At 38.2% G+C, this 24,434-nt stretch overlaps 1 protein-coding gene and 1 non-coding gene across 6 annotated transcripts in view; both read right to left on the bottom strand.

Annotated features, from left to right (window-relative positions):
- Window positions 1-21,661, bottom strand: part of Patj (PATJ crumbs cell polarity complex component) — a 344,745-nt gene extending 323,084 nt beyond the window's left edge. For all 5 annotated transcript variants that reach the window (XM_078026378.1, XM_078026375.1, XM_078026379.1 and 2 more), the window contains exons 1-5: window positions 21,516-21,661; window positions 7,707-7,763; window positions 7,438-7,604; window positions 5,719-5,913; window positions 4,180-4,319 (exon numbers count right to left, since the gene is read on the bottom strand). In XM_078026378.1, the coding sequence (XP_077882504.1) occupies window positions 4,180-4,319; window positions 5,719-5,913; window positions 7,438-7,604; window positions 7,707-7,728 (524 nt within the window). In that variant the 5' untranslated portion in view covers window positions 7,729-7,763; window positions 21,516-21,661. The remainder of the gene's footprint in view (window positions 1-4,179; window positions 4,320-5,718; window positions 5,914-7,437; window positions 7,605-7,706; window positions 7,764-21,515) is intronic.
- LOC120891026 (U6 spliceosomal RNA) lies at window positions 9,025-9,130 on the bottom strand. Its single transcript, XR_005735463.1, has one exon. It is a non-coding gene; the product is annotated as a U6 spliceosomal RNA (small nuclear RNA).
- Window positions 21,662-24,434: the final 2,773 nt, after the last annotated feature.

Below are 24,434 nucleotides of genomic sequence, written 5' to 3'. Positions count from 1 at the left end.
ACAATTCTCTTGCCTCAACCTCTTAAGTTGCTAAAAGGATTAGAGGTATATACCACCATGCCTGCTAGGCTTTCATTTGAAAGCATTAAACATTAGTTCTTTCCTCATTATCTTCTAGTCAGCAAGATGAGTTGGTAAAAATTTGAGAAGTTCTTTGTAAATGTTTTCTGTATTCCTATATATTACATGTTTCCATATCTTCCCTATCATCTGTGGGAACATTAGCCATATCATTTGTTATTCAATTTGTTATATATTTTTTAATGTATTTTGGCAAAGAATATTAAAGTCACCATCTACAGTATTTTCTCAGGTTATTAGCCTACTGCATTACTTTTTGTTTTGTTTTGTTTTTTCCCCTCTATTAATGTAGTGAAAGCAAAAGTTCAAACATACAGGCACACAAACTTTGTTCTTTGATTATTCAAAATCCCAATAACACAAATAAATGAGAGCTCACTTACTTATCATTCATTAAACAAATAGATACTAAGCCACTACTATATGCTATTTAGTATGTTGGGAGCCACAGAAATAATGATGTATATAAATCATCAGGCATCCCACAATGAATCAATACCCTATTAATGGGAGGAAAATAGGAAGATGTATATAGTGTCTTAAAAACTTATTAAGCCAGGCAGTGGTGCTCAGGAGGCCAAGGCAGAAGGACTGCAAGTTCAAGGCCAGTATCAGGAACCTGGTGAGATCCTGTCTCATAATAAAATTTTTAAAAAGGACTGGGGATGTAGTACAGCAGTACAACATCCCTGCATTCAATCCCAACGAGGAAAGAAAAAAACTGTATTAAGTAAATCATGCTACTTTGTATGTTGCTAGAAGAAGAGCAAATACTATTATTCATCCCTCAAAATCCATGGGGGTGATGGGTTCTAGGACTGCTTCATACCAAAAAGCCCATGATCCTTAAATCTTTTATATAAATGACACAGTATTTGCAAATAACCTATGCATACTCTCCCATATACTTTAAGTCTCACTAAATTGTTTATAATACCTAATATAATATAAATGATATATGAAAAGTTGTTATGTTGTATTGTTTACAGGAAAATGATAAAAAAAAGTCTGTACCCATTCAATACAAACATGATGTTCAAAGATTTTCAATCATGGTTGATTGGATCCATGAATAGGGAACATGTGAATATAGAAGCCTTTACTATGTGTTGAGCACTACTCAACCAGCTTTATTAATGTTATTTCATCTGTATCTTACCATAACATTGCCATTTTACATATCAAAGAAACAAAATTTTAAGCTAGGCATAGTGTCAACGCCTGTGATCCAAAAGCCTTAGAAGGCAGAGGCAGGAGGATCTCAAGTCTGAGGCCAGTCCCAGCAATTTAACAAGACTGTCTCAAGATAAAATAAAAAGGCCTGGGGATATGGCTCAGTGGTGAAGCACCCTTGGATTCAATCTGCAGTTACCCCTCCTCCCCCACCCCAAAAAAAAAAAAAACACAACTACTAAAATTTTTAGCAAAATAAGTAACTTGACCAAGGTCACACAGCTAGATAGAAAACCAACATTCAGATTAATACTACAAGACTTCTTTGCCTAATGAAACTATAAGTTCCTTTTTTTTTTTTTTAACAATACTGAAAGCCTGTACTGAACTCAGAGGTACTTTAATACTGAGCTACATGTCCAGTTCTTTTTATTTTTCATTTTGAGTCAGGATTTCCCTAAGTTGCCCAGACTAAACTTGAACTTACAAATCTCCTACCTCAGTCTCCCAAGTTGCTAGGATGAGAGGCATGCACCAATGTGCACATTGGCTAAGTCATCCTTTTCTAATGAAACATTCTCTACTGTAAATAACCTTGCCTCATAGCTACTGGTTCTATTTCTGTGCCCTCGGGGTCAAAGGCTACATGTATTCAATTTCCTATGTGGTAGATCAGGGAAATATGATAGGGATATTGGATAGTAACATGTCGATAAGGTATTTGACAAGCTTGCTGCTGTTTGAATGTCTGTCCCCTCCAAAACTTATGTTGAAATTTAGCTACCATGGTAACAGGATTAACAGGTGGGACCTTTAAGAGGCAATCAGGTCATTAAGGATTCACCCTCATGGTGGGAATGATTCTTTACAAAAGGACAAGCCAGCTTGTCCCTTCCTTCTGTCTCCTCTCCCCCTCTGGCTTCCACCATATAATGATACAGCAAAAAGACCTTCACCAGATGTGAACACTTTGACAATGCACTTCTCAGCCACCAGAACTACGAGCCAATGAATGTGTTATTTATAAATGTGTATAGTCCTAGGTATTCTGCTATCACTGCACAAAACATACTAAGACAGCTTCTTACGATTATCTTATAAAGGAATGGAGATGCCGATGCTGAAAAACAGGACAACTGTGTGGATCACTGACAGACATGCCTGAAGGTTATGGGACTAGAAGGTTAATTTGTAGTGAAGACTCAACCCCCATGCCATGGAATGCTGCTCAACGTTTCATCAAGAGCAGTCATGCATCTAAACACCAAGTATATAATAACACAGTCTGGAAGGACAACAATACATTAGATCAGTACTTTCCAAGGTGTTACAAAGAACTTAATACATGTTGTTTAAAGAAAGTAGATTGGTGGGGCTGTGGCTGTAGTTCACTAGTAGAGCGCTTGCCTAGCACATCAATCCTCAGCACCACATAAAAAACAAATAAAAAATAAAGATAAAAAAAGAAAGAAAGTAGATTGGTGCTTGCCAAGGGATGGAGGGAGAAGGAACTAGGTGTATTAAAAGGTCCTTTTTGGGTGGTTGAAATGTACCGGAATTAAAGAGTGGGAATGGCTGCAGAACATTGTGAATATAGCAACACCCATGACCTTGTACACTTTAAAATTAAGTTTATATTAATTATATCCTAATATTTAAAAGGAAAAAAATTTGAATTAAAAAAAAGTTGGCTAATCAATATTAAATGAGCTTAATGTTAAGCAATTATAAGTCTAGATATATTCTGTATTGCCTAAGAAGAGTTCAAGTTTATACCTACTATCTGTTTCAGTATTAACAGCATACCACTTCAACCCAAAACCATCCTAACTTGAACAATAAATCATAAGATCACCCTAACTATGTACACCCAGTATTGAAGAACAGACAGGAGAGAGTTTCTAAAATATATCTGACCACAGCTATGGACCCACAAAACACTTGAAATGCAACATTAGAAGGCAGAATAAAGATGGAAAATCATGAAAATCCATTATATCCAATTTTAATTGGGGAAACTAGAAGTAATCACCATAAACAGAGAATGTGAGTTCGAAATTATATTATTGGCTGAGAATTTTTATAATCATACACTGTGACATTGCTTTTATTTAACAGGCACGTGTGAATAGTATTATTTATTAAATGAATAATAAACCAAAGACTGGAAATCAAATAGAGATAAAATATAAGGCCTGCGTATCACTCTTAAAAACCTAAAGAAGTGCAATCCATGAAGGATAACATAGATTGAGGGGCCTCTTAACAATAAGCATAATAATCAATAATGTGTTATAACTATCAATTTAATAAACAATGTAGTATGCAGAATGAGAATGATGATTCCCATACATTGAGTGATGTACACCCATAATCCCAGCAGCTCAGGAGGCTGAGGCAGGAGGATCACAAGTTCAAAGCCAGTCTCAGCAACTTAGGGAGGCCCTAAGCAACTTAAGTGAGACCCTGTCTCTAAATAAAAACATTTAAAAGGGCTGGGGTGCTTAAGCACCCCTCAGTTCAATCCCCAATACAAAAAAAGAAAAAGATTACCATCCTAGTGATCACCAATTGGGTGAGAGTGATACAGTGGAAAGAGCACTAGCTGCTTTGCAGTGACTGTTAGAATCATATCATGGTCCCAGCATTAACAGCTCTGTGACTACAGGAAAACCACTGACCCTCTCTGAACCTCACCTGTCTCATCTATAAAATGGAGTAGTAACACCTACACTGCTGGACCACAGCCACAAGTGAATGAAAGAACATCTACAAAAGGCCTGACGAACGCACAGGAAGTGCTAAAGGAATTGTTAGCTGCTATTGTTACTGCTTTTAGCACTAGTTTCTTATACTCTTGTATAATAATGATTTCAGAATCATCAGAAAAAAACTAGCAGAGTATAAAATGAACACCATCCTTACCTGTCTGCTACACTCCCTGGGTGTACTTCCTTCACAAAGATATCAACTTCTCCCTGATTTTGACTTTTAAGGGCCACCACGCTGAATCCAAGGCCTCCAGTTGAAGGCCGTTCTATATCTATATATTCAATTTCCCGGCCCTAATGAAGGGGGATAAAAGAAAAATATAAATGTCAATGAATCTACATTTAACCAATGCACCCTTTCCACAGAACTGAAATTGCTTAGCAGAAAAATAGCTTCTCTAAGACATCTCTACAAAACCAAATAAACTCAAAATAACTCAGCATTTCAGTAATACATTATTCCAGGAACTCTGTAACTTGATTATTTTCAGTAGAACACAAAAGAGAGTGTGCAGCACTGTAACCTTTGGGAATTGAAGAGGTATTTTCACACTTCATTCACATTTCGCGATGAATCCCAAGCTGGATGAGAATGCCTAAGAAAAATGCTCTTTCCCACAGTAAATTCTAAATTACTTTTTTATATTGAATTTCCCTAAATTCTCTTGATGCAAAATACAATTTTTTTAATGAGGAAAAGTATATTGGATATATCAAAAATACACTAGTATTAAGCCTACACAGAACCAGCAACTCTTTAGGGTTCTGTTTTTAATTCTATAGTGATGAATTACTATTCCATTTATTCAATCAATTCAAAAGACTATGGAAAGGCCACCATTCAAATTGGTTCTACCTGTGACATGTAGGTATTTGATTACTTTAGTTAATAATTGCTTTTATGTGAATTTATAAATGTAATCAACTAACAAGATCATCACATGAAGGGACCAGAACTATTAAGCAAAAAAAAGTAGTCCAGAACACTAGTTAAATATCACATCTTAAACAGATTCTTTTTAATTTTCAAACACAAGTTTCATTTTTAAAGACTGCTGAACAAACACAAAACATATTCAAAAGTTTGACTATTATTTAATTTTTAAGTTAGCAGAAGCTACAACTGTCAATTTTCCCCCCAATTTTCTAAATTGTATTTGTTCCAACTCCCACTAATTCTGTTTTGATATAAAACTTAAAACTGTTTCAATGTTTCATCTTGTGATCAAAACCAGTAAGAATCTTCTTCCTGCTGGATACAGTGGCACACGCCTATAATACCAGAGACTCAGAAGGCAGAGACAGGAGGATCACAAGCTCAAGGCCAACCTGGGCCACTTTGCAAGACAATATAAAAGTAAAAAAGGCTGGGGATGGAGTTCAGTAGTAAAAGTACCCCTGGGTTCAATCCCCAGTATCAAAAAATAAATACGTCTCCTTCCTTATAAGAATAGAGATGTGTTCAATTGAAGTCTTCCTAAAAGTTCTCCTCCCTCACATGGACATTTTCTTGTGTGATTTTAAGATAATAAAATTCCAACTCACAGGTTAGAAAAGGGTGCCAATTCCTCCTTTCAACATAAAAACAAAAGCAAATACATAACACATGTTAAGACAAAAAGAATGGGTTTCTTTTTAAACCTGAAACAGAAAGGATAAAGCTAAATATTCCCATGACAAGGTATAACTTTACCTGAGCCATCTGTTGAATGATTGAGTTAAAGTCTTCATTTCCCAACTTTGAGGTCCACGGAAACAACCCAGATGCAGTTAAATTATTACAGGGCCTGTGGGCATTCCCACTTGTAATAGAACTATCCGTGAACACTAACAAACCTTTTCTAGAAAAATCAAAGTTGGCTGAACAATCCGAGGGTATATGGCTGAGCTGGTGGAGAGAAAAACAAGAGAACCATCAAAGAAACCTTCAAAAAAGAAATCATTTCTATTTATGACATATTCTCTTTTGCTCATTATGGGTATAATTTGTATGTTAAAAAACACGTATGAAAGAAATAAGGTGCATCAAACGAATCTGTGTGCTCATAAGGCTAAAATTTCTAAATTTAATATTACACAAAAATGTCAAATACCTTAAAATCTGTTCTTGTTTCCTGCCTTCTATGACTACCCCAAGTTCATAGAATATACACTAACATCTCATTACCCTTCACACACACAGATGCAATCCGTAGCATAAGTGCAAGACACTAAGCCCTATGGCATTTATCTGTACAATTCGACATGCAATGCCACAAAAAAAAATCCATAGATAGTATACATCAATAACAACAACAGTACTTTCTGAATACTTACTAAGGGCTAAGTATTGTATCGAGACTCTGGCATGTTATAACCTCATTTAATCCTGACAATAGTTCTATGAAATATCATCTCATTTTCATGAACATGAAAAATGAGGCACTCAGGGGTTAAGAAACTGACACAAGATTAATAGCGAGTGAGTCACAGAGCCACTTAAACATTAATAGAAAAGAATCCTATAATGACAAAAAAACAGGATTTTAAAAATATCACTGGCTGATACAGCTGTCAACATAATGGAATAAAGGTAACATTTTACCTTTATTCCATTATGTTGACAGCTGTATCAAGCCCAGAGCAGTGGTGCACCCCTATAATCCCAGCTACTCAAGAAGCTGAGGCAAGAAGGTGCCAATTTCAAGACCAGTCTTAGCAACTCATGAGACTCTGCCTTAAAATAAAGAATTCAAAGGACTGGGGATATAGCTCATTGGTAAATTGCCCCTGGGTTCATCCCCACTACTAAATAGAAAAAAAAAAAAAGAAGAAGAAGAAATGTCAAGAGGCTTGGGATATATAGCTCAGTGGTAGAGCACATGCTTAGCATTTGCAAGGTCCTGGGTTCAATCACCAACTCCAAAAGAAAAAAAATTAAGTTAACCACCATTTTATAATTTTGAAGAAAATGTTCAGAATTCACTAATCTAACCTTTATATGTTTACAAAACCCATATTCCAAAGTTCAACATAAAATTTATTATCAACACCGTTTTTAGTTTTTATCTTATTGATTGATTGATTGATTGGTACTGAGGATTAAACCCAGGGGCACTTGATAACTAAGCACATTCCCAGCCCTTTTTATATTTTTGAGATGGGTCTTGCTAAGTTGCTGAGACTGGCTTTGAACTTGCGATTTTCCTGCCTCAGCCTCCCGGGATGCTGGGATTATAGGCCATGAGCTACCACACCCGCTTGATTATCAACATTTTAAAACTAACTATGCTATTGCTACCCACAGGCTGCAGGCCCATGTCTGGTCTTTGCTGAGACAAGATTGTCACAGACAGCTTGTCCTTGATAGTCTCCTCCTGTCTTTTCTCACTGGTTTTACACATCAACACAGAGCTCTTCCATGCTAACTTACTTGCCCCTTCAGTTGCTTGATAGACTGCTGCAGTGTGAGTATCTGGTTGAAGAGAGGACTCCTTAGTGTCTCATAAAACATACTCAGTTTCTCATTCTGTGAAGTGTCACCCTTATCCTGCAATTTCATTTTCAGGCGATCAAGGACCTGCAGGACCTGCAGTTTATCTTGGTTGAAGAAGAATAATCAGAAGACAGGTTAAATACTATCTCATATTCCATTTATGAATCAGTCATTAATTTCATAACAAAACTATATATCTAGTATACCTGTGGCAGGATTTTCAGGCATTTTGGATTAATTGTTTCAATCACCTTTAAAGAAACCTAAAAAAAAAAATTAAATACAAAGATGAATTCCATTAGTAAATATGTCTATAGTCCTGCAGAAAAATTAAAGAAAACTTTAAAAACATTCACCAAAAGGCCCTGTGAAATTTAAATTAAAACCATAGTGAGGTACCACTACCTGTCCACTCAAATGGCTTAATTTTAAAAACCAAAAAAAGAGACAATACCAAGTGTTGACAAAACTGAAAAGCAACTAAAATTATATTTTGCTAATTAAGGGATGTAAAATGGCACATTCACTTTGGAAAATTATTTGGTAGTTTTTTTCTTTAAATGTACAGAAAAATAATTTCTTATAAAGTTAAAAATACACTGGTACTCCCATTCATAAATATCTACCCAAATAAAATATATGTCCACAAAAAGACTTGTACAAAGTTCATAGCAGTTTTATTTATAAAGGCCCCAAACTAGAATACCCAAATTTCTAATAACAAATGGATAAATAAATAAGAGTATATAAATAATTCAGAAACAAAAAGGAAAAATAGAAAACAGGAGTCTTCATAAGAAAATAAAAACCCAAAGAAGCAGTTAACCCTGAGCATTTTAATACTAGTTTTGATAAAGAGAATTTCAGAAAAATGTGATAGGGCAACAGGGGTCTGAGCTCAGAGGAAACTAGGGAAGACTTAGGCCTGTGTACTGAGCTTTCTCGATGTGCCCATCTTTGGAGATAAAGATGCTTTTGTCCTCTGGGCAGAGGAAGGACACCACCACCTTTCAGGTGAGGAGCTTTTGACCTGCTTCCGAGGAAGTCTTTCCTGCATCTGTTATTTCTCACATTGCTTCAGCTGATGATCATCAACACACCAAAGCATGGTATTTAGGGGTAACATGTTCTGAACCCCATTACTAGTCAACACTCTTCCACACTGCTCCAGTAAACAAATCTATAGTTATGGTTAGTCTGTGAGTTATCCAGCTTCTCATGAATGGAGTCATTACAGTTTGTCTGGTTTTCATCAGTTTTCTTCCCTCCCCCTACAGGGCTGGGAATAGGACCCAGGCCCTTGTGCATGCCAAGCATGTGCCGGCCACACAGCTATAATCCTAAATCCCCAGCATACTATTTTTGGGATTCAAACTTATTATATATTTTTCTACAACTCTACTCTTCATCAAAACTAGTATTAAAATGTTGAGGTTTAACTGCTTCTTTGGGTTTCATTTCCTCATGAAGACTCCTGTTTCACATAAAACTTATATTAAACAAATGTGATTTTTTATTTTTTTTTTTAATATGGAACACTTCACAAATTTGTGTCATCTTTGCACAGAGGCCATGCCAATCCTCTCTGTATTGTTCCGACTCCAGTATATGTGCTGCTGAAAAGAGGTACTGGGGTTGGGGGACAAGGTCTCTGTTGCCCAGGTTGATCCTGGGCTTAAGGGATCTGCCTCAGACTCCCAAGCAGCTGGGACCACAGCTGTGCACCACACCTGGTTTATTTCTAATTCATTATAACAGCGGCCCTACCTGAGAACATAGAAGGGTAGAAGGAAAGATATTTGTCCTCCCCTACATTGGGATGGGATTCAAAGGAGGTTTTAGGTAAAAAGGAAATGCTCTATGGTTTGATTGGGATACTTTTTATACAGATGTATACATTTATAAAAATTCATTAAAGGGTATACATTATTGTATGTAAATTTTACTTTTTTTTTTTTTAAAGGAAGCTGAGTTGGAAAAGAACATTTGAAATAAGGCACAGTGGCACCATCTGCCATAAAGCTACACAGGAGGCTAAGTCAGGATGATCACAAGTTCAAAGCCATCCTAAGTAATTTGGCAACATGTTGTCCCAAAATTTTAAAAATTAAAAAACAAAACAAAAAAAAAAAAAAGTGAGGATGTAGTTAAATAGTAGACCACTTGCCAGGCACAGTGGCACATGCTTGTAAACCCAGAGGCTCAGGAGGCTGAGGCAGGAAGATTTCAAATTCAAAGCCAGCCTCAGCAACAGCGAAACGCTAAGCAACTCAGTGAGACCCTGTCTCTACATAAAATACAAAATAGGGCTGGGGATGTGGCTCAGTGATTGAGTGCCCTTGGATTCAATTCCCAGTACCAAAAAAAAAAAAGTAGCATGTGCAAGGTCCTGGGTTCAATTCCCAGTATCAGCTGGGTATGGTGGTACACACCTGTAATCCCAGTGACTTGGGAGGCTGAGGTGGGAGGATCACAAGTTTGAGGCCAGCTCCACAAGTTAGTGAAGCCCTGAGCAACTTAGTAAGACCCTGTCTCAAAATAAAAAATAAAAAGGATGAGGGATGTGGCTTAGTGATTAAGCACCACTAGGTTCAATCCCTAATACATAATAATAACAACAACAATAAATAAATCCCAGTACAATAATAATAAAGTGTTAAATTTTAGAGATTAAAACAAGTATCCTAGACTCGTACTAGTCATCAGAATTTCCAGAAGGAAGCCACCCAAAACAGCACTTTATGGATGATGATTTTTAATTCCAGTCATTTGCTCAAATTAGCCTAAAATGTAATGTAATCAAGGCTCAAAAGGCTAACAATTCCCTTTGCTATAACCAAAATGACATTTTGTCGCCAATCTTTTTTATTAGTGATACGCTGCTGAAATGAACCAAAGAATGAGTATTATACAATCAAAATTTTCTTACATCAACCTGGATACAATGGTTGAATGAGATCTTATCTTCTAAATTAAGCTCGTTAAGCAAGAAATCATACTAAAAACCATAAGGGGACCCGGGGTTATGGCTCAGTGGTAGAGTGCTTGCCTAGCACGCATGAAGCACTGGGTTTGATCCCTGGCACAACGTAAAAATAAAACAAACTAAATAAAAAATATTGTGTCCATCTACAACTAAAAAAAAATTTAAAAAAAAAAAAAACAGAAGAGATGTCATCAGCATTGATAAAAGGTCCAAGCAGTCCATCCAAATGCTCACTGGATTCAATGGGAACCTCCAAAAGAAATGCTAAACAGGGCATCTCAAGTTGCTTCTGATGTGCTCTCTGACTCACTCCGGCAACCCTTACAACTACCCCTTGATAGGTGACTGAATAACAGAGGCAGCCAGGATGGCACTATACTTTTCTATAACAGTATACAGCCCAAAAACAGTGACAAGAGCAGCTTGGTGGTAATTAACATATCAACCTCTCTAAAGCAAAGAAAAAAAACTAAAACATAAAACAGTTAAGATGCCATAAGCTTGACATTTATTAATTTATTAAAGATCAACAATACCCTATGCTCCAGGTATCATGGAAAGAGAGATTGGAGTATAAATCAGCATAATTTTTTAGGAAAAAGATTTAGCAATGTCAATAAATGTATTAACATATATTTAATTTTCATTTCTTTTACCCAGAATGTCTACTTCTGAGTGTCTCTCCTAAAGAAATAATTGCAAACAGACACTCTGTATGGCAAGCATATTTACTGCTTTTTTTTTTTTTTTTTTGGTACTATGGATGGAACCCGGGAGCTTTATCCCTGAGCTACATTCCCAGTCCTTTTTTGGAGACAGGGTCTAAATTGCCCAGGCAGGCCTTGAACTTGGTGTTCTCCTCCCTTAGCCTCCAGAGTTGCTGTGATGACAGGCATGTGGCACCAGCTACTGCACTGGGTTTTTTTGGTTTAAGGATTTTGTTTGTTTGATTTTTGTTTTTAATATTTTTTTAGTTGTAGATGGACACACTATCTTTATTGTGTGTGTGTGTGTGTGTGTGTGGTGCTGAGGATCAAACCCAGTGCCCCCCACATGAGAGGCGAGCACTCTACCACTGAGCTACAACCCCAGCCCCTGCATTCTTAACAGCAAAACTTTTGAAAAATTTAAACTATCAGTCATTACAATAATAAAGTATACCAAAAGGGAGTGAAGAGGAAACATTTACAGCCTGCCTATGGCCCACTCTTTCAACTTGAGGGATTCCCCTCAAAACAGATCTCCCAACAAACACACTTAAGGTTGCTGATAGATAACAAAGTCCCTTATTTTAAAATGTCAGGCTATATCTGCTTTTTGTAAATAATCTGAGAATTTATGGATTTATGGGGCATGGCTGGCTGGGAAATGGGATACTCAAACATTTTCTATTTGTGTAACTAAAGGAGTATAGAATTAGAGTCCCAAGACAGAAAAGGCTTCTTAGGAAAAAAATATTTCTGTACAGATCGCTCAGAACTTGCCTGTTAATCCCACCCCACAAAAAAGATGTCTCTGTGTGATCCAAAATCAAAAAAAATAATTGGTTGGAAGGAGACAAATCCCCCCAACTAATCCATCAGATTTCTTTAAAAAGCCATAGTCATGTGATAATAGGTCATATTTGGTCAGCAGGTGATGACAACTATACCAAAATATATTACTTTACAAATTTCAGTGGTGTGTGTATGTATATACACACATTCACATACATGGCTATAAATAACCCAGTGTAAAGTCTCTAGATGTAGCAGAAAGCCCGGAAAAAGTAACTTAGACCAGCGTTCCAAATACAAACTGCAAATTGATGCTTGGCCCACAAATAAGTACCAAAATTGTAAATAAGCATTTAGAAACCTTCCTGCAAAATGGCACAGTAAAAGATGTCCATTATAGTTAGTAATTTTTTGTAAATGGCACTGTATTTTGTGTATCTTTTTTTATATTTCATTTTTAAAATGATTTCTTCTTAAAAATCAGTCTTTGAGGGGCTGGGGATGTGGCTCAAGCGGTAGCGCGCTCGCCTGGCATGCGTGCGGCCCGAGTTCGATCCTCAGCACCACACACAAACAAAGATGTTGTGTCCGCCAAAAACTGAAAAATAAATATTGAAATTCTCTCTCTCTCCTCTCTCACTCTCTCTTTAAAAAAAAAAAAAATCAGTCTTTGAAAGATTGAGGAGAAGAGATCATGACCTTTCACCACTGATAGTTTGAGAAACATTGATTTAGATGGACAGCTTTGAGAGAGTCCTTCTAAATAATGCTAAGCCGACTGGTCTTTATCCTGGAGGCAACAGGAAGTAATTAAAGGCTTTTAAGTAAGGAAGTATTCAGTTCAGATTTCTATTTTTAAAAAGTAATTCTGATAATAGTATTGATCAGTGTAGTCTTCTAACTTTTTTAAACACATATTTCCAGAACATTGAAAACATGCTGGGCTAAAAGTGTATATAGCTCAGTGACAAAGTGCTTGCCTAGCATGCACAAAGTGCTGGTTTCATCTCCAGAAAGGGGGCGGGGGGGGGGTATATTATTACACACACACACACACACACACACACACACATACATACATACCTACACACACACACACACACACACACACACACACACACGCCTGGAAAACTACTACAATTCCATGGTTTTAGGTAACAACTAGGGGAGAGGACTAAAGCTCTAAGAATATATGAAAGAAATGCAAGTAATCTCCACAGCTAAACACCCAGAAGGTAGCACTTGGGTTAAATGGATCCTATTTCTCTCTCGTGGTATTATCATAGAAAATCTTTGGCCAAATTTAATATTCTTAATAAGAAACTAGCAGGGCTTATGGAAGGGAATTTAAAGTTTGTTTAAACATTGTAAAGGAGAGTCCAGCAGGTCATCAGTTATCTACAATTGGCAGGAGTTAGACATTAAAACGCCACAGCGTACCACTGTCCCCATAGTCATAACAGCCTTAAAAGAATGAGAGGTTTATCATGCTCAGCAGTTTCCACTCCATCATTGATCAAGAGAGTTCAGGCCATGAATTTTTCATATCTGATTCACCCAAGGATTTGATTGAAGGAAATTCTTATAATATTGTGGCGTTATGAAAAATCCATGTTTTTAGCCAATACCAATTAATGGAATCATTTGCGGGGGGGGAAAGCTGAAAGAGATAGAAATTTAATTTCAATTTCTGCTTGAAAACTCTTTGGAAAGATTTATTAATTCTCCTTAGATCAAGAATTTAGGCAAATTAAGGACCCCAAGAAACACACTTTTCTGACCCCCAGTTACTCACAAAAATGTAACTCCCCACTGATTTAACACGGCATCTGATTTGCTATCTTGAAATTTTAGGAGAAAAGATCCTGGCTACTTCCTTGGGGAAAGTACAGGTATTCAGTCTCTAATGCATGTGTGAATTGGGCAGATCACAATTAGACTACACATGACTCCTAAATGGAAATTTCCCAGAGCTCAATGAATTAGGCATGAATTAGAATCGATGAGCCATTAAGTATAAAGTCATGATTTCAGAAGTCACTCAAAAATTGAAGTCCATGAACAGCTTTAAGTTTCTAACACTTCCCTTGGAGAGTGAAGCTCAGGATTCGTCTAATTGTCATTCCCTGTCCTCAAAGTTCAGCATTTATGAGGTACTGATTAAATGGAAAAAGAACTCCTAGCCAAACAGCAATGTGTTTCCCCACCAAGACTCTACATAAATACATCTGCTGCCATACACACACAGATTCAGGTGTCCTGGCCTTGGCTTCCTACCAAATGATCTAGGTCTTTCTAAACCCTTTAGATACAAAAATAATGTGTTTTTTTTTTAAAAAAAAAAACACTGTCAAAACACTATATCCCTAGAATTCTGGAAACAGATATAAATTCAAGAATGATACTGACATTTGGGGCTAAATGCTTAAGCCATATGCAATGCTGAAGTTCATTTGACACTGAAAATTCAGGAAATGTTGGAATCAAAATTGAAAGACATCATGTTAATTCAAACTCAGAACTAAAAACTGAGTCAGTTCTTCGGAATATTTCAATTAGCCAGATACTAATTTTATGAATCTCTTCAATCCATACACTCCCTGTAACTTGGCCAATTTTGAATAAAGTTAAACTGCTCTATGGTATACTTCCACATTCCTCTTGGTGACAGTTTTCTCCCACAAGCAACAATTTTAAAAAAAAACTGGGCAAATTTCACACTTATGGTTCTCTGATGATGCAGCCAGTCCCTCACAAAAGGACCTTGGGCATTCAGACTCTTCACTAATGGTCAGTGATTAATGATTAGTTTCCAAAAATTCTGTTCCGTTTCCAGCACACTACAAATGTGTGCCCTAACTTTTCTCCAGAAATTCTGGTCATACAGTTTTTGGAATGTTTCTACTATTCAAAATAATCCTAGGAAACTATGGAATAGGCCACTCTAGGTTTTGGATGTCCTATCCACCAGCCTTCACCCCTCATTTTTCTCCTGCCTTTCCCCCAAAATCATTCTCCTGCATTAATTTTTTTAATATCTACTATGTATAATACAATGTCACTCTGTATAAAATTATCCCATTTATATTCTTAACAATGTATTATCATTTCCATTTGTAAATACAGAAACTCCTTACAATTAAAAAAAAGAGGGAAATGCTATGAAAAAAAAGTTAAAATAGAGGAAACATAGAGGACAATGGTGGGGTGTTAAGTTGGTGGGCGGGGTTCAGTATCCAATGTTAATGACCTTTTCAACAAACAGCTACATTAAATGTGAGAAGAGGCAGCATGAGAAGTAGTGGTGAATGCCTTGTAACCCCAGCAGCTCTAGTGGCTGAGGAAGGAAGATCATGAATTCACAGCCAGCCTCAGCAACTAAATGAGGCCCTAAGCAACTCAGCAAGACCCCAACTCCAAATACTGTCCATCTACAACTACAAAAAAAAGGCTGGAGATACAGCTCAATGGTAAAGCACCCCTAGTACCAAAAGGGGCGGGGAGAGACTATTCGAATTATAAACAGCAGGAACATTTGTCAACAACATTGTCCCTCAACATTCACTTATCTCACCTCCTTCTCCTAACACACTCTGTCTTGGATCTTCATAAGAAGTTTCAGAAAATTACTCCAAAGTAGCATGGGCCAGAAGTTCTTCGCAGTTCCTATCATCAAAGCTGTGCATTAAGGGAAATAAAAACTGGAAATCCATATGCAATAAAATGAAACTGAATCCCTTTTTCTCGCCATGCACAAAAAGTTAACTCAAAATGGATCAAAGAGCTTGATATCAAATCAGAGACTCTGCGTCTGATAGAAGAAAAAGTTGGCTCCGATCTACATATTGTAGGGTCGGGCTCCAAATTCCTTAATAGGACGCCCATAGCCCAAGAGTTAATAACAAGAATCAAAAATGGGACTTACTTAAACTAAAAAGTTTTTTCTCAGCGAGAGAAACAATAAGAGATGTAAATAGGGAGCCTACATCCTGGGAACAAATTTTCACTCCTCGCACTTCAGATAGAGCCCTAATATCCAGAGTATACAAAGAACTCAAAATATTAAACAATAAGATAACAAATAACCCAATCAACAAATGGGCCAAGGACCTGAACAGACACTTCTCAGAGGAGGACATACAATCAATCAACAAGTACATGGAAAAATGCTCACCATCTCTAGCAGTCAGAGAAATGCAAATCAAAACCACCCTAAGATACCATCTCACTCCAGTAAGATTAGCAGCCATTATGAAGTCAAACAATAACAAGTGCTGGTGAGGATGTGGGGGAAAGGGTACACTTGTACATTGCTGGTGGGACTGCAAATTGGTGCAGCCAATTTGGAAAGCAGTATGGAGATTCCTGGGAAAGCTGGGAATGGAACCACCATTTGACCCAGCTATTGCCCTTCTCAGACTATTCCCTGAAGACCTTAAAAGAGCATACTATATTGGGCTGGGGATGTGGCTCAAGCGGTAGCACGCGTGCGACCCAGGTTCGATCCTCAGCACCACATACAAACAAAGATGTTGTGTCCACCAAAAACTAAAAAATAAATAAATAAGTATTAAAAAAAAAGAGCCTACTATAGGGATACTGCCACATCTATGTTCATAGCAGCACAATTCACAATAGCTAGACTGTGGAACCAACCTAGATGCCCTTCAATAGATGAATGAATAAAAAAATGTGGCATTTATACACAATGGAGTATTACACAGCACTAAAAAATGACAAAATCATGGCATTTGCAGGGAAATGGATGGCATTAGAGCAGATTATGCTAAGTGAAGCTAGCCAATCCCTAAAATGCAAATGCCAAATGTCTTCTTTGATATAAGGAGAGCAACTAAGAACAGAGCAGGGAGGAAGAGCATGAAGAAAAGATTAACATTAAACAGGGACGAGAGGTGGGAGGGAAAGGGAGAGAGAAGGGAAATTGCATGGAAATGGAAGGAAACCCTCATTGTTATACAAAATTACATATAAGAGGATGTGAGGGGGAAGGGAAAAAAACAAGGGAGAGAATTGAATTATAGCAGATGGGGTAGGGAGGAGAGGGGAGGGGAGGGGGGAAAGCAGAGGATAGGAAAGGCAGCAGAATACAACAGTCACTAGTATGGCATTATGTAAAAACGTGGATGTGTAACCGATGTGATTCTGTAATCTGTATACGGGGTAAAAATGGGAGTTCATAACCCACTTGAATCAAATGTATGAAATATGATATGTCAAGAGCTTTGTAATGTTTTGAACAAGCAATTAAAAAAAAAAAACTGACCTATCCCTGAAAGGCTACGGACCAAAAACTATCTACAAAACCAGGCAAGAAGCATCAAAGCGAATGGCAAGACTTTTAAGGGCAAGACCTACATTAAAGAGTGCTCATCTCACAGAGAACTTACCAATTTCTTTTAACCTTAAGAGAAAAAAATTTAAAAATAAAAAAAACCTTAAGAGAGTTTCCCAAATACATGCACTTAATATTCACAGGTTTTAAATCTGAAATTCTTAAAATAGTATCTCTATTTGCAATAATATTGTCAGGTTTTCAAAACTTTATAAATGGCTTGCTATGTATTTATTCTTTGACAATTTCCTCAATTTCCAGTCTTTAAAATGTATTCATGATGATAAATGCAGTTCTTTCTTAGTCACTGTAACAACTAAATAACATTCCACCATAGGAATACACACCCAATCTATTAACAAGCATTTTAGATTGTTTCCTATTGGTCACTAACACAAAAACAGGATTAGAACTAACTATCCAGCCGCTGTAAAACCCGGTGACTCAGGAGGCTGAGTCTCAGCAACTTAGGGAGGCCCTAAGCAACACAGTGAGACCCTCTCTCTAAATAAAATATATATTTTTAAAAATGGGCTGGGAATTTGGCTCAGTGGTTAAGTGCCCCAGAATTCAATCCCTGGCACAAAAAGAAAAAAAAAAGAAAGAAAGAACTAAATATCTGTCTTAGTTATCAAGAACTAATTCTTGAACTAAGGAGTTTCTGTAATCTATGAGCTTTGTTAAATTAAAAAAAAAAAAAAAAAAAAAAGTTCAACCAGGCATGATCATTCACATCTATAACCTCAGCACTCAAAAGAGGTTGAGGCAGGAGGATCAACTAAGCCCAGGAGTTTGAGGTCAGCCTGGGTAACACAGAAGATACCATTTCAAAAATAAATAGTAAAAAATTTGCAACTGGAGGGAATTAACATGGGGGGAGGGTTGTCAACCTGACCCTCAATATTCACTTATTTCAACTTCTTCTCATAACACAGAGTCAATAAAAATTATTTAGATAGTTTTTAAAAAGTTAATAGAAATTAATACATTTGTAGTAAAAGGGGCTAAATGAGATACAGCAGAATATTCAACTGGTACACATTCAACAAATGAACAGCTCTTTTCAATCAAAATGATATAAGATATTTTGGGGGCCTCGAGGAAGCTAATAAATTGTAGCTGAGGTTTTGCTGTGTAATTAATAACAGTCATTTCTGAGAAGACTGAACAATAAAATTCTTCACCGTTGCAATGAATACAAGAGAGGAGATTATACAGAGACATCCTATAAGAGTTAAAAAATCAGTTTATATGTAATCTATGAGCTTTGTTAAATTAACAAAGGGTAAGAGGGTAAGTGCTTCAGTAAACTAAACCATCTTAAGGACTTTTAAGGATAAAAACATACTGAATTCTCACCCAGTGTTACTCAACAAAAATGTAATGTGACACACACATTTAAATCTTCTAGTAGACTCATGAAAAAGGTAAAAAGAAACAGGTAAAATTAACTTCAAATACACTTCATTTAACCCAGTACAGATAATCATCTCAATATTAAATAATATAAAATTTGTGAAGGTATTTTAAATTGTTTCTATACCAAATCTCTTCAAAATCTAGTGTGTATTTTACATTTACACTCTGTCTAAAACCAAATAGTCCCATTTCAAGAGCCCAGTAGTCACATGTGCGAGTGGTTTACTGTGTTGACAGGAGTATTAACCTAGACCTTTACACAAAAATCCCTGCACAGTGTTTTCAGAAAAGACTTTTGTTTGTCAGGTCATATGGTCAAAGCAAGTGGGAGAACAGAATTGAGCTTTATGCATAAAAAGATTGCATCTCCATAATTCTATCAGAATTAATCCTCAGAATAGAGGAGCAAAAAGTGGGAGAAAAATAGCTTACCAATTACAAGGCACATTATTTTCTTTCTACCCACCCCAAATCTCAGAAGATCAACTACAAATGGGAAAATAGAGGACCAGAATCAAACAACTTGCCAAAAATCATATGGTAAGTGGACCTAATTCCATGTCTTCAAACTATGCAGGCTTCACAGCTGTATAAACAACAACAAAAAGTGAGCTCTATCTCTTCAGCATTGATACATTCCACCTACTAAGAGAAATGATATTGGTTGGGGTTATAGCTCAGTGGTAGAGTGTATACCTAGCATGCCCATGGCACTGGGTTTGATCCCCAGCACCACAAAAATAGATGAAAATAAAAGAAAGGGAACTGAGAGGCACTAAATTTCTCTCCATTTTCACCAGAATCTAAAATGGGAGCTTTTAAAAAGTCATCTAAATCTACACAAAAACCTCTAAGTAAAAAAGAAGAAGAAAGACAGAAAGACGTAGTCCTAGTCTTACAATCTCCATATCAGAGCAGAATAGTCCTGTTTTCTCCAAAGAACTTCCTCTACTATCAAAGTGAGCAAGTATTAAGTAAACAAACTGAACTCCTTTGTGTAAAAAAAAAAAATTATTATTAAATGCTTAAACACAATTTTAAGGACTAGGAAATTCTGAGCCACTCAAAGTCTCAAGTGTATTTAAAAGTGAACTGACTACAAGACAATACACAGATATTTCTAACTTCAAAATGCAAATGGAAAAAATTGTTATTAGTGATTTTCTTTCAATAGAGTGGGCTTCTGGGTGCCTGTAGGTGCTCTTCTGATAATTCTCTACAATTTTCCTACGATGAATATGCTAACTTCATAGTTACAAAAATATTAAGGGTCTGGGGTTGCAGTTCAATGGTAGACCACTTGCTCAGCATCCAGGAGGCCCTGGGTTTAGTTCTTAGCACAACCATCATAAAATGACAAAAACATGACGTGATTTTAAATACATAACAATGCCTCATTAAGGCATTGTTAAACACAGACAAGAGCTCAGGCTTCTCAATTTTAAACAAAACTATTTTTCTGGTGATAAGCCCCATTTTCTGTGACCGCTAAAAGCATCTAGACAGGGTAAATCTCTTTGGTACTCATTTTATAAATTCTACCCATTAATTACCTTTCGCGTCCACATTTATTAACTTTCTAATTACTTTAAATTTTTTATGATCCTTATAAAGGCCATTAGGTCCTGGAAACATAAATCTCATTTTAACTACAGGTCACCACCTCACCTGACATTTTCTGATTCTGCAAAATAACCACATTTGTTTCTAACTCCCTCCTCTATTAAAGCTTTCCTTTAAACCAGACGCATGCAAAAGAACCAGCAGCCAATAGGGGGTTCGTTCGCCTTCAGTGTGGTCTACCACTCCCAGTGGAACTGAGATTTCCCTTCTAGGTCTCCAGAAGGCTTCTTCATTCAGGAAAAGACAGGGGTTGCGCACCTACCAATGAGCAGACCCCAAACGCAGGTGAGAAGCAACCTAGAGAAATCAGGCCGTGTAAAGCGCACCTCAATCACAGAGACAAACCAGTGAACTAGAAATTCGAATCCAAAGTGATAAGGGCCTTCTAGGGAGGGATAAAAGTGCCAATTGAACACACCAGGGGAAGATTAATTTGACCCGCCGCGTGTACCCCGAGGGCTGGTGCTTTGAAGGGTGGGAAGGATCTGTTGGGAATGTTTTCCTGAGCTTGACTTGAAGCAGGAATCCTGTAATTTTCCCAAAGGCCAGAGCCCTTATGGCCCGGTCCTGCGGATCTGCGCAGTGGGGCTGGCAGATACTGGCCGAGACCTGGCCGGAGCCAAGTCGGCCCAATCGGCCCGCAGCTGGGCCCCGCTTCTTCTCGGGCTCCCGAGTTGGGGCACCACTTGTGCACCCCCTCCACAGTCACTCGTGGAGGAAAAGACTCCGCCCAGCTCTGGGGGCGCAGCGGAAGGCACCGATATGGGTGCACAATCCAACCCCTGCGTCCCGGAGCGCAGCCGGCCGGAATTGAGGCCGGGGGAGGCCTGCGGAGACGGGGCGGCTCCCTTGCCCCGGCCCTGCCGCGAGCCTGCGCGGCGGGGCGGGGTCCGCGGTGGGGTGACGCCGGACCAACGCAAGAGGACTGCGGGACCCCAGCGGGTTCCCGCAAGCGCCGCGGCCCCTCCGAGCGCCCCGCGGTGTCTGCAGCCTCGGGCCCACCCACCTCCGGGCAGGCGCGCTGGGAGCCGGGAAGGCAGGTTCGGGAAGCGGGCGAAGCGCCGTCCCCGCCGGCCTCGGGGAACCGGGATCCCCGGGGAGCAGAGCGCGCCCACAGTGCTGGGACCCCACGCTTTACCTGTTCCTCCGGATGCGCGGGTGGGAGCCCGTGGCGGGCTCGGCGGCCGCTTTCTCTCACCTGGGCGGAAGTGAGAGGCCCAGGGTGAGGGCGCCTCACCTGCAGTCCCTCCCCTAGCCGGACCCTCCCCGACCGGGGCGGGGCGGCGGGTGAGAGAGTTTGGGACTGGGGGGGGGCCGCTTCCCAGCGGGGAGGCCAGCTGGCTTCACTGTTTTGTCCAGGTGTGATTCCACTGGCAAAAGATGTTAAAGAGCCCGAGGGGTGCAATGTGTGGACCAAGAGGTCAGATGAAACTCCTCGTGGTGGGGACACCTGGCGCTGACCGAGTAGGAAGATGCCAGACAGGTGTAGTTGGGGGGGGGGGAGGGGACTGAGAGCGAGACCCCAAACCAAGGAAATCGAAGGTGGATATTGCTGAAACCACGGAGTCAAATCCACCTAGCACTTTGTCCTTTCTTTCCCACATTTTCTTATCCCACCTTGTGTTTTCTATATCTGATGACACAACATAAAATTTACTAAGTGTCAATCCGCAGCCTTCTTCAGGCAGAGAAGAATACAATTGTAGGAGTTTTTAAATTATTATTATTTAGTTTTTAAAAAAATTAATCGAGCAGTATTGGCTAGCTATATATGCAAGATGCTAACTTAAACGTTATCACATTTATTGAAAAAACTAGGCACCTGGTAGATTTAGTACTTCCAATTTAGCACCAGCCAAAGTCTTTCCACTCTAAATACAGTATTGATTTTACAATACATTTTAACATTTCTCTTGTTTTGTTTTGCTTTTGTGGGTTTTTGTTTTTCTTTGGTTTTGAGACAAGAGTCTCTCTAGGTCTGATAGGAAGATAGACCGTTTTTTCTTCCAAGATCTGGAACAAGATAAGGATGTTCACTTTCAGTGATAGGGAACACACAGCCCTGAGCAGTAGGAACACGAGGCTAAGGAATATCTATAAAAGGGACCCACTGTGAGCTGGGGATATAGCTCAAGTTGGTAGAGTGCTTGCCTTGCATACATAAGTCCCTGGGTACAATCCCCCCTCACCACAAAAAAGGACCCACTGTGCTGACCTCCATATACTTTCCTTAAAAAAAAAAAAAAGCAATTTACCTGCAGCCTTGCCTGGCTTGAATCAACAGGATATGTTACATTCCTCAGCAAACAACCTATTATCTACTGGAGGCCTACAGGCCCACATGCTATAAAAGCACAAATTACTCTTAAAGGGGTTGGAGGGTACTTCCTTGACCCTTACACAGACCTATCTCCCAGATTATTCCCCTCACCATAAAATCTGTAAAAACAGGTTCCAGTTAAAACCAGTCAGATTGGGCCAAAGTAATCTAAAGCTCTTATGCACAGTGGTAGCTTGAAAGTCTGATGTTATCTTGCTGTCAGTCAAAAGTCCAGAGGTAGACCTGAGCAGGACTCTTTGGAAACTTCCCTGGGACCCCCCCATTGAACTGGAGGTAGAGGGTCATGTTGTCCTTCTTTGCTCGGAGAGTACCCACTCTGCTTAAAGAATGATCCCTTTTCCCTTTTCCTAGTCCTTCCATAAGCCCTTTAAGCCTGCAACTCTGAGCAAAATGTCTCAAATTTTGGGGGCATGATTTCAAAAATTGGGTTATAGCGGGGGGCCTCTGTGGATGCCTCAGCTTCATAGCAGACCTATGCCCTACATCATTAACCTTATTCCATATATTATTGGAAGCTTTAGCCAGAGTAATAAGAGAAAAAAATAAAGGGCAGCCAACAAGGAAAGGAGATGTCAAATCATCCCTGTTTGCAGATATTTGACTTTATATATATAGGAAAACATGAAGACTTCACACAAAACAACTTTTAGTCTTAAAAAAATAGTAAAGTTGCTGAATACAGAAATCAGTAGCAACTATCATCATATAGTGGCTAGTACTATGTGTTTTGCCACTAGCAACCTCAGTTTGCATCTGAGTCATGCCACCAGTAATAATAATCAGTAGTATTTTATACCAAATAATGAACTCAGCAAGAAAAAAATTAAGAAATGAATCCCATTCACAGTAGTTTAAAATACTTTAAAACACCTAGGGATAATTCTAAGCATCAAAGTGAATTATCTCTGCAAAAAAAAAATTAAATACTGATGAAAGAAATTGAAAAGAACATACACTACGCAAAAGGAAAGACAACCCATGTACATGAATTTGAAGAACTAATGTTGTTAAAATGTCCACACTACCTAAAGGTAGTATATAAGTTAAACGAAATTTTTATCAAAATGTCAATGGTCATCTTTACAGAAATAGGAAAAAATCCTCATATTCATATGAAACCAAAAAAAAAAAAAAAACAAGAGAACCCAAAGCAATCTAAAGCAAAAAAGAAAATTAAAGATGGAGGCAGAAATGCCAAGGCAATTCTGAGCAAGAAGACCAATGCAGGAGGCATCATGATACTTGCCCTCAAATTATGCTATAGAGCTATAATTTTTTAAAAAAAAGCATAGTATTGGCATCAAAATAGACATGAAGACCAATGGAATAGAAGACACACAGACCATCATATATACTTATGGTCATCTGATAATGATGTTGAAAAAAAAGATAGCCTTTTTTAAAAAGATAGCTGGCAAAACTGGATATCCATATGTGGAAGAATGAAACTAGATCCCTATCTCTCACCCTGCACAAAAGTCAAATCAAATGGTTCAGCAACTTAAATTAAACCAGAAACTTTGCTTCTGTCAGAAGAAAACACAGACTCAATACCAACATATCAGTATAGGCAGACTTCTTTACAAGACCCCTATTGCTCAAGAAATAAAACCAAGAATCAATAAGTGGGATGCTATCAAATGAAAAAGCTTCTGCACCACAAAGAAAATGACTAAGAGAATGAAGAGAGAATTTACAGAATGGGAGAAAATCTTT

The sequence above is a fragment of the Ictidomys tridecemlineatus genome, chromosome 11 (genome assembly GCF_052094955.1).
Source record: "Ictidomys tridecemlineatus isolate mIctTri1 chromosome 11, mIctTri1.hap1, whole genome shotgun sequence".
Lineage (NCBI taxonomy): Eukaryota > Metazoa > Chordata > Mammalia > Rodentia > Sciuridae > Ictidomys > Ictidomys tridecemlineatus.
This window is presented reverse-complemented; position numbering and strand designations above follow the sequence as displayed.